This window comes from Ipomoea triloba, chromosome 8, assembly GCF_003576645.1.
Source record: "Ipomoea triloba cultivar NCNSP0323 chromosome 8, ASM357664v1".
Classification (NCBI taxonomy): Eukaryota; Viridiplantae; Streptophyta; class Magnoliopsida; order Solanales; family Convolvulaceae; genus Ipomoea; species Ipomoea triloba.
In genome coordinates, this window is record NC_044923.1 from 18,702,298 (window position 1) to 18,713,355 (window position 11,058).

Genomic DNA, 11,058 nt, shown 5'->3' on the forward strand with positions numbered 1-11,058 from the left:
CATGCGACCTGAATGCGACTCTTTACCAGGATCAAGTTGGGACTAGTTTTCATCGATTAATTCCCCGTTCTAGGGGCGAGGATATGTAGTTGTTCTTTTTGTCTTTTCGGGTTTACTCCCTCCTTCTTCATCAAAAAAAAATCAATGGTGTTCACAAGTTCTCAATTCACACAATAAAGCAGGTTCTCACTTGAATATAGAGAGAGAGAGAGAGAGAGAGAGAGAGAGAGAGAGAGAGAGAGAGAGAGAGAGAGAGAGAGAGAGAGAGGGGAGGGGGTGGGGCAATTGAGGTAGTTAATGTGCATACAAGTAATATCATGCATACGCCTACAAATCTAGTCCATGGAGTCAAAACTAGGGGAATACCATCCTAACTCTTCCACCACCTTTTTCAATCTTTCTTCCTGTCCCTTGGAATCCCCAAAAGCGGTAGTGAAAGGGTAAACATATGTAACTTGGGTGGCCATAACTCTATATGCAACAACGTCCCCTTTGATCAAAAACTCTAACACGTCACGCCCCAATCCTCCATCTACCTCCACTTTCAAATACTTGCCTGCAAAGTGCAAACCGCTTTCAAATAGCTAGCTAGATACGGAGTAGTTTAAAGCACCCAATATGATGCATGTAAAGCTAAGTTTGGTTTAATTCCGATCCGTTTACCATATGGGGTATCTTCCACAACTTGAATCTTTGCATTCTTCTGTGTCTTGAGGATTGCATCCTGCAATTGCTGGATAGTGGGCAGCCGATCCGATGGAACAAAAGTACATAAGAAACAGTAATGTATACATACATGTAAGTAGTATAATATATATGTTATTGGTTAAATACCCTAACAACATCATTGACATCCAAAGAAGAAGATGATGATTGAGGAATCCTCCAAGGAAATGCGAAAGATGAGGACTTGGGATTTGTTGACACACAACCCGGATTAACCGACGGGCAAGGCCTGATTTTTCTGCATAGATGAATAAGAAATAATAATAATGTATGTATGTGCATGCGAGTGAAGGAAAGGGAGTGTACACATACATACTATAAATTGCACTTGCATTGCAGGATAGATAATTAACAGCTAATTTGTATGTGGATTTTGGATGGCTCACATAGCCAGGGGAAATCCAAACGAGAGTTAGTTCAAAAAGTAATAAATATTTATATCACAATTATATTGTTGAGTATGATTGTTTCTCAACTATAAATGTAGTAGTTAGTTTTCAATTTCAACCAATTTCATAATCAAATTGTTTAAAATTTTATCAATTAAACATTTCAAAGAGATCAAATTGAAGAAATTTTAAAAATGTAAAAATCACGATCCCTGAAAGGATTTAATTGACCAATCTTTAAACAAATTGAAGATCAAATTGATTAAAATTAAAAATTAAAGACTACATTGACAAGTACGTTGAGAAATAGTTGATGCCTTGATGGAGATTAACTCAGTATTGTTATGTTTGCAACTTTAGATGAGGACCTTGGCGTACGTGCAAGGTTAGTTAATATATATGTGTGTATCCTTCTTCTTATATAAGCATGGTTGTTGGTAAAATGCATCCATATTTTCAAATTGTACTCAAAACTTTTTTTCCCAGGAGGGGAGTGAATTAAAGAAGCTACGTGCGTGGCTCAAAAGTGTCTGTTTTTGTAACTATTCATAGAAGACGGACAGCATGCGAGTGTGGATGAAAAGAAAACTTGTAATAAAAACTTAAATAACTCCGTAATAAAATTACCCGTTTAGGAGTCCGGTAGTCAAGTTTTTGGATTGGGAGAAAGGGGTATTGTGTCGGCAAATGGAGTTAGGCAACATCCATGCAGCAGCCAAATTAGGAAGTTGCCAACTTTGAACAAGAATGTTAGGTAGCCAAACTTTGTTGAACAAAATATTTATTGTTTGGTCCTTACATTTTAGGCTAATTACAAAATGACCCCAAATCTACAACTATAAATAGGGAGGTCATTTGTCATTCTAGTCATCCCAAATCATTCTATTCTTCCCTCATATACTAGAGATATTAGAGAGTTTGTTGAGTGTATTTCTCCTTCCTAGCAAGAGAGAATTATCCTTGTTTTCTCCTTGTTAGTTAGAGAGTGGTTGTAACTCCTATTTTCTCATAGTGACATTCTTCTACCCTTGCCCGTGGTTTTTACCCTAATTTGTTTAGGGGTTTTCCACGTAAAATCTGTGTCTCATTTATTTTTCTTTCTCAAATTATTGTTGCAATCTGATCTATCCCACTTCCGCGGGCGCAACATATTGGCGGTAGGGTAAAGAGAAGCTTGGAGGTTAGGGATGGCGGAACACGGCAGTGGAGAGGCGGCTGCTGCCTGCAGAGTCACAGCAACTGCTACTAGTGCTACCAGTTTTTCCGATGCTGCATTCCGTTGGCGCTCTGTACTCCGGCAATCACACCGATTCACAGTAGTGTAGCAGTGGTAATTTCTCTTTGTAGAAGGATTACCAAGGCTAAGGCTGAGGCCAAGGATACCTTGACCCATTCCAAATATTGCCATGTTTCTGCTACTTGCTTTGCTCAAACCTCATCTCTGTTTTCTTTTATTTTAGGAGTATTTCTTTCTGTTAACCCTGCTTTGGAGTTTGGGCTTTGCTACATTCATTACTCGGGCTAGCAGACTAGTGGTCAAGAGCACCCTGTATGCTGTATCGCCACTGGTTCCATTTCTTGCAAAGAAAGAGATAAACAGAATCTTATCTTCGGTATTGGGTGGTTGGATTATATTTGCATTAAAGACGAGATGGGCAGATGGGTGGTTGTTTTATTTATTTATTATTTTTAACTTTGTTGATCTTTTAACTTTGTCTAATTAATCTTTAACTCACATGATCCTTCCCTAGACTCCTTAGAGTCATTGTAGAGGTAAATTGCTAATCACACAATCAATTTAGTCAGATCCTTATTGTTTTATTATTAATGTTACTTAATGCGCTAAAAAAAATTTATATTATCAATTATCATGAATTTAAATAAAAAAAGTTAGAAAAAAATATTAAAAATGTATAATATAATAATATATTTGAACTTTTCATAACATACAGAATTAAAATTTTGTATAATTAACATAGTCACTAATTATATACATATTTAAATAAATTTATAAAAGAAATTTGCATACTTAAATTGATTTATTCTCAATTTTATTTCTACCTATTATAATCCCAACAATATGAATAATACTTAAAATTATATTTAAAAATCAAAAGATTTTATATTAGTAGATTTAGACCCTATTTAACATATTTTTTAATATAATTATATAATGCATTGTATGTGGACATAATATTTATTAATATGTGTTGGTTTTATGACTAAGAGGTAGTTAATCGGCGAGTCAATACTAACAAAAGAAATAATTGTCTTCTGTGTTATGCTATGAACTAACGCTTTGTTCCAAAACCTTTAACAACCCAAAGAAAAAGTTTCTCTCAATAAGTACTTCAAAAAGTATTTCCTTAACAACCTCAATAATCGTAGTTGAAGCCTCCTTCCCATCTTTTATTCTTGTCCCTAAGGATGCCTCCACAACTAGCCTTCTCCCTGTTATGTTTCATGTTGACACCCACATTGAGAATCATCGTATTCTTTGACATCATCTTGGTTTCGCGCCACTTTAGTTGGTTCTAGCAAAGGTTTTTTTTTTTTTTTTTTTTCTTCAACCTCCATGATAAATTCTTTCTTCTTTGTGGGTTCTGTATCTGCCCTAACCTAAACACATTTTCATTCCTCTAGTGCCAGATCCACCACAATATCATTGCGAACTCATTTTACCTGTCTCACTTTAAATTAGTTGAAATGTCGCGACTAGTGTTCATAGCAACTCACGTGTTAAACTCCAAGATCCTGAAAATGTTTTAAATTACTTGCTTTTGGTGAATTTTTTTTTTTTGTTAGCCCTGTTTGGTAAATAATCAGCCTACCAGCCAATTTTAGCTTATTTGACCGCTATTAGTTGGTAAATAGATTCTGTTTGGCAGAGCTTATTTAGGAGCTTATAGCTTATTTTAAGCTACTAATAAGCTATAAGCTCTGTTTGGTAATGTTCCCAAAATAAGCTAGTAGCTTAAAATAAGAGCTTATTTTGAAACGCTACTTTGGGTAGCTTTTCAAAAATAAGCTAGTAACTTTTTAACTTTTTTCCATCTTTATCCTTATTATTTTAAATAAATGACATCCTTTACCCGTTTCAATTAAAACTATTTTGACATTTTCTTTTCATTATGGCTATGTTTGGCAAACCTAGCTGAAAAGTAGCTGAAAACTAAAAAACTATAAGCTCGAAGCTGAAATCTGAAGAGCTGTTAAGCTAGCTGTTATGCTTAAAAGTGTTTGGTAAAATTAGCTTTTTGATAAACCGATAAATGTAAAAAGACTAAAAAGGACATCTTCGTACAATTTAAATAATTTTAAATTTAAATAGGTTTGTTTGTATATTAAAATATAAAATAATGAAATCAATATATGTAATTAAAATATAAAGTAAGAACATGTATTTGAAAATATATAAAGTAAAAAAAAATGTTTATAATTCATAAGATTAATTCATATAAAAATTAATGTTCAAACACAAATGTCAAACTGAAATTACAACCAAACATAATGAAAAGAAAATGTCAAAAGAGTTTTAATTGAAACTGGTAAAGGATGTCATTTATTTAAAATAATAAGGATAAAGATAGAAAAAAGTTAAAAAGCTACTAGCTTATTTTTGAAAAGCTACCCCAAGTAGCGTTTCAAAATAAACTCTTATTTTAAGCTACTAGCTTATTTTGGGAACATTACCAAACAGAGCTTATAGCTTATTAGTAGCTTAAAATAAGCTATAAGCTGCTAAATAAGCTCTGTCAAACAGAGTTTATGTTTGGTTGTAATTTCAGTTTGACATTTGTGTTTGAACATTAATTTTTATATGATGAACTAATCTTATGAATTATAAACAATTTTTTTTTGCTTTATATATTTTCAAATACATGTTCTTACTTTATATTTTAATTACATATATTGATTTCATTATTTTATATTTTAATATACAAAAAAAACCTATTTAAATTTAAAATTATTTAAATTGTATGAAGATGTCCTTTTTAGGCTCTGTTTGGTAAATAATCAGCCTATCAGCCAATTTTGGCTTATTTGACCACTATTAGTTGGTAAATAATAAGCTTTTTGTAACTTCAAAAGGCTAAAAGTTGGTAAATAATAAGCTTTTTGTAACTTCAAAAGGCTAAAATTCAAAAGGCTATAAGCTTTTTGTAACTTCAAAAGGCTAAAATTCAAAAGGCTATTCAAAGCAGCATTTTCAATTAGCTTTTTGAGAAAAGAAATTATACCAAACAGCTATCAGCTAACAGCTAATTTATCAAACAACTTTCTACAATCAGCCAATGTTATCAACAAATCATACCTTCTAACCCAAACAACCAACCCAATCAGCTAACAGCCATTTACCAAACAGGGCCTTAGTCTTTTTACATTTATCAGTTTATCAAAAAGCTAATTTTACCAAACATTTTTAAGCATAGCAGCTAGCTTAACAGCTCTTCAGATTTCAGCTTCGAGCTTATAACTTTTCAGTTTTCAGCTAATTTTCAGCTTTCAGCTACCTTTTCAGCTATGTTTGCCAAACATAGCCATAATAAGCTTTTTGTAACTCCAAAATGCTAAAATTCAAAAGCCAATTAGCTTTTTGAGAAAAGAAATTATACCAAACAGATATCAGCTAACAGCTAATTTATCAAACAACTTTCTACAATCAGTCAATGTTATCAACAAATCATACATTTTAACCCAAACAGACAACCCAATCAGCTAACAGCCATTTACCAAACAGGGCCGAAATCAATGCTACCAATCTCTTCTAGTCTCTGACGACCTTGACCCATTGTGTCCTTTTGTGAGTTCCACTTGCACATGCCACTGTGTCTCCGACGCTCCGAAAACATGTGTCGGTGCATGAGGCCGTCTCTGATGAGATTCTACAGTAAAAAGCACCAATTGTCTTCATCGGCCTTTCGCGGATCCTTCTATAACATCAGTTGCCTTTTAGGTAACAATGTCGGACGGTCCTTCTATGACATCAGTTGCCTTTTTGGTAACAATGTCGTGCGACGGAAATTATGATAATTCAGGTACTATTTTTCCTTCTGCCACAATAAATGGTACCGGAACAGTTCACTTTTATGCAAGCTTGCAATGCCCACTTCACCTTAAAATTTCGGGGATAAATTTAGCCTAAGGCTGATATCAAGTGACACATCAAAGAGTAAGCAGAATAAAATTACAGGAATACCCTTAATTAACTAACCAATCCTTGTCTTTCATTATTTGTTTGTGCAGAAAAACCTCAAACTGATTTATTTTCATCATAAATTACATTAGAAATAAATAAACAGTCATACCAACCACAGAAAAGAAATGGAGCCCATATACCTCACCCTAATCAGGTACATAGGAGGTTGTTTTATTTTTAGAATACATGTGGATTGACACATTAATCAGTTGGAAACCATGCTCTCAGTTTCTTGAACAAAACCATCTCCTGTCCAGTCTTTGTCAGACTGCAATCCTTTCTTAATAGCTTTCCTTTCACGTATTGCTTCTTGTTGTCTTTTGACCAAATCCATATGAGTTGTGAAGTATGGAAGTGAAACTCTGAAGTTGATGACAAGCAAAAGGGTAAGTATAGAGTATACAGAACATCAAATCCTATTGGCTATTGCCTTAGTCATAGACTTCATTTTGTACATCTGAGTGGAAGAGATCTAGAGACTGAAATTGAAACATTTTAACAAAGAATTTTAGACTAATGCAACTACACTACAAGGGGCAAATTATACTGTGAACCATGGATAAATATTCATTATTAGTACACTGAAAGTTCATTTTAGTATACAAAAAATGAACCTTCAAATAATGAAGGTTCAATGTACTAAAAATGAACCTTCAGTATACTAAAACAGAACCTTTTGTCAATGATCCATCTTATAAAAGGTGGACCCATAGTTTAAAAAGGCAGTTTTGAGGCAAGCCTCAGAGTGAGGCTTAAGGGAAAGGTGTTGAGGCGTACGCCTCTCAAGCGCCTCAACACGTGTTTGAGGCATAGCAGGCAAAGTCCATAAACACAATCTAGCATTCTAGCCCAACCCTAATTATAGTAGAATTAGAAGAAAACAAATTGACCCCGACTTGTGATGACAAACAACTCGCAACAAGCTACTGTGAAGTGCGAACTTGCAACAAGCTACTCGCAAGGCCTTGATAAGGTTTTTTTTTTTTTTTTGGTCTCAGTGGTTGAGTTGACTGCAACATGTGCATTTGGCCTTGTATTATTTGTGTGTATTTGAGAGAGAGAGAGAGAGAGAGAGAGAATACCCTTTAAACTCTTCTATCGATGAAAAATTATGCTTTTTCATGAAATCTCTGAGCTCAGAACATAGCTTCTTAACTAGTCCGTATCCATGCATCATGACGCCTGTGCAAACCTAAAATGAGACAACAGTTAAGAATCATAAAATACTGTGTCCAAAACTTAGAGAGGGGGATAAGATATTCGTTCATGCAACTATTATATGGAAGAATATACAAAACTTTTGCACATATCCGCAAAAGAAGAAATAACTAATTCAGCCAGTTTTATACCTTTAGATGTCAATATATTTTAATTTTTTAATCCCAACTTACACTTCTCATGTACCAAAGCATGACAATGCCTATGCTATTCTATAACGTAACCATTTGTGATGTAAAGATGGTCTCATTACAAACTACAAACATGTCAACTTATCTGCAATATGAAATCAATTTCATAATTGCATGAACTCGAAAAAAGGTCACATCATCCTACCTGCACAGTATCTGCTCCAAGAAGTATAAACTCAGCAGCATCGCCACCTGTTTCAACTCCTCCAATACCAGAGAGGGAATAGCCTTGATCCCCAAATTCAGATTTCATCATCTGTGCAATGTTCATCACTTTTGCAAGAGCAATTGGATGCACTGCCTTTGAAGAATAGCCTCCAGGAGTTGAATATCTATATAAAATAATAGAGAAAGAAATTCGTAAACCTAGTAGATAAATAATCCAATTTGAATACATGCATCCCCCTGGAAATACTAACCCTTCAACACAAGGCTCAGGACGTAAAGTATTCAGATTAATTCCCATGACACTCATGATTGTATTTATGGCAGCCACCCCCTCACATCCTGATTTAAGAGACACCCTAGCTGGCTGTGACACCCCAAGGAATGAGAAATACTATTAAAAACTTGAAAGATATTATATCAGTGAAAATTTTCTTTCCCATTTGGGATATGGAAGTTATTAACAGGAAATATTAAAAGAACAAAGGAAAGTTAAAACATATTACCTCCTTTGGATTAACAAAAGAGGTTTTCAACATTAATCATATGAAGAACTCCATATCAAGCATACCTTTGTAATGTCAGTAACGTTTGGTGTCATCTTTGCCCAAACAGGGACAGTAGCAATGGCATTAATCCATCCACATACCTCCTCCAACAGTTCACAATCTTGTCCAACAGCAGCACCCATCTTACGTTCTGGCATACCATGAGGACATGAAAAATTGATTTCAATGGCATCCTACAAAACAGTTTCAAGGTAAAGATTATCAAAGCAGCACCATGCAAACCTATTGAGTTTGAATGAGGGTATTTGAAAATGTGGAGTAGCAGTTAAGGAATGAGGAGCCAGTTCACTTACTATTCCAGTCTCCTCCACCCGGTAAATAAGTTCCTCCCAGGCAGCTTTGTTATACTCTTCCATGATTGAAGCAATAAGTATCCTATCTGGATATTCTTCTTTCAATTGTTTAAACTCTTTCAACATTGTTTCCAATGGTCGATCACTTATAAGTTCAATATTTTCCCACCCAATAATTTGTCCTCTTGCAGAGCCATTTGATCCTGCTCGAAGTTTGGCATATCGGGGAGTGACATTCACAACTTTTGAAGCATCCAAGGAAACCTGTACAGTGTATTACAGCATATATGACAATATCAGAGTCAATTCTATTGTTCAAAAGCACATTAAAAGAGACAAGAGTATCAACAATAGCTCAACAAGCTTCAGCTTAAATCTAGATTTCAATATGAAGTTATGGAGTATTCAGCGCAAACAAATTATTCAGAATGAAACTGTTTGAGCATTAAAGAGCTATGGAGAAATTTGTATTTCAATTATAAATATCAACTAGTACCAGCTATAATCTTTTTAGTCCCTGCTCTTTTTCTTTTTTCTTTTTTTTCTTTTTTTTTTTCTGTAATTTATGAGTCTGTCACCCTCTATAACTTACAATCAAATCTATAAGATGGGCCACAGCTTATGGTCGAGATCTGAGTTGGTACTGTAACTTACTATCTAATGATCTAATCTATAAAATGGGCCACCACCCTTGTGGTCAACTAGTATCTGAGTTGGTTTGTGAGGAGTATCTGATCCACTATTTCAGCTCGGATATTTTCTTGCTGCTTGATGCTTACTCCATTTAATAGCGAATAGAAGGACTATTGGCAAGAAGAACTATCTACGAGACGGAATATTCAGTGATGCAATACCAATACACCGAGTAGTATAATTTTTTATAGAGAGAAAAAAAAAAGGATTATAATACATAGTACTCCCCATAAAGTTAGAAATCTAAGCTTGCGGAGTTTCGAAAAAAGTAAAATAAAAAAGATTAGAAAAGAGAACAACAGAGTAAAAAGATCGGCAAGGTACCGTTTTGGCGATGACAGCGCCCCAGCCTTCATCGAAGGCCCTCTTCATAACGGTGTAGTTGGTGCCGGGAGGACCCGATCCGATGACAAAGGGGTTGGGCATTTTCAGCCCGTTTACAGTGACACTGAGATCGGGCTCTGGTGCCTGGCTTTCCGAAGCCAACACTCTGAATCGGACACTGTTTTTGCCAAAATGGCAAAGCCGTGGTCGAGCCTTCGTCGGAAAATCAACAGTACAGTTATTGTTGATTCGCATTTGGAATTGCTGAGTCAAACCCAGAGACACCATCTTTGCTAACTAAAATCGGTCTGTTCAAACTCGGTGAGTTGGGCGAATGGAGATAAGAGATGAATATTCTGAAATCTGAGTGCACGCCCAAGGGATTTGATTATTCTTTTTTGTCTTGGATTGAAGATGGAGACAAAACCAAAAGACAAGGCAGGAGGAAACGTCTACGTTACAAATAGTTGGATGTATCGAATCGACTACGCTGTCGTCTGCCGGAAACGTCCACCGGTCTTCACCGCCGCTGACCGGAGGGAAACGCCTACGCCGTCGGCGTCCGTGTTCGCCGCTGACCTGGGAATGGGAAATTGGGAACGCCTACAGCCGTGTGCTGACACCGTATGTGACCACCTAATAAGACCAAATCTTCGCTGTAAAACAGCTTCAGCCTACACCATCAACGAGAAGTGGAGAGGAGTGGACAGGATCCGTATAAGTCACGTATATGCACAGTGCACTTATGCAGTATTTTTCTTTTAATATATCACAAATTAGAGAAATTTTCACTGGTATTGTTAAGCGTAGTCCATGAATTTCAAAAATTTCAATTTAATATCGTAACATTTAAATTTTTCTCAATTTTTGTTAGGGATGGCAACGACGGAGAGGGGGCGGGGAGTATACTCCCCGTCCCCGTCCCCGTCCCCGATACCCCGACCCCATCTCCGTCCTCGTCCCCATCTCCGACGGGGAATGAAAAATAGTCGTCATCCCCATCCCTGCGGGGAATTTGACGGGGACGGGAATTCCTCATCCCCAATTAATTTTTAGTTAAAATTTTAAATTAGTATAATTTTAATTTTAAAAACTAAGACTTTAATTCTAAAAAATTAATATATACATATATTATGTTTATATATATAATCTTAATGTCACTGTACAGGCAGTACATTACTGGCAGTGCATTACGTGTATATATATATAAATGTATTCATGTGAGGACTAATTTATTACAGAGGATTATAAGGATAATTTTTGTTCATTGGATCTTAATAATGAATGGTT

The 11,058-nt window shown here is 35.4% G+C and overlaps 2 protein-coding genes across 3 annotated transcripts; both read right to left on the bottom strand.

Moving 5' to 3' along the window:
- Positions 1 to 279: 279 nt before the first annotated feature.
- On the bottom strand, positions 280 to 2,703 carry LOC116027775 (thylakoid lumenal 17.9 kDa protein, chloroplastic). 2 transcript variants are annotated; one of them, XM_031269520.1, is made up of 5 exons: positions 2,270 to 2,703; positions 1,743 to 1,793; positions 835 to 964; positions 664 to 724; positions 280 to 556 (listed from the first exon to the last, which is right to left on the bottom strand). In XM_031269520.1, exons 1-5 carry the CDS (start codon positions 2,521 to 2,523, stop codon positions 336 to 338), a joined length of 717 nt encoding a protein of 238 aa, XP_031125380.1. In that variant the 5' UTR covers positions 2,524 to 2,703; the 3' UTR covers positions 280 to 335. The 2 variants fall into 2 exon arrangements, with proteins under 2 accessions (XP_031125380.1, XP_031125379.1); XM_031269519.1 differs by having other exon boundaries at positions 664 to 733.
- Positions 2,704 to 6,298: 3,595 nt separating this feature from the next.
- LOC116027467 (dihydropyrimidine dehydrogenase (NADP(+)), chloroplastic) lies at positions 6,299 to 10,056 on the bottom strand. Its single transcript, XM_031269114.1, has 7 exons — positions 9,769 to 10,056; positions 8,752 to 9,015; positions 8,461 to 8,631; positions 8,144 to 8,256; positions 7,870 to 8,056; positions 7,398 to 7,507; positions 6,299 to 6,677 (listed from the first exon to the last, which is right to left on the bottom strand). Exons 1-7 carry the CDS (start codon positions 10,054 to 10,056, stop codon positions 6,521 to 6,523), a joined length of 1,290 nt encoding a protein of 429 aa, XP_031124974.1. The 3' UTR covers positions 6,299 to 6,520.
- Between the last annotated feature and the right edge of the window lie 1,002 nt (positions 10,057 to 11,058).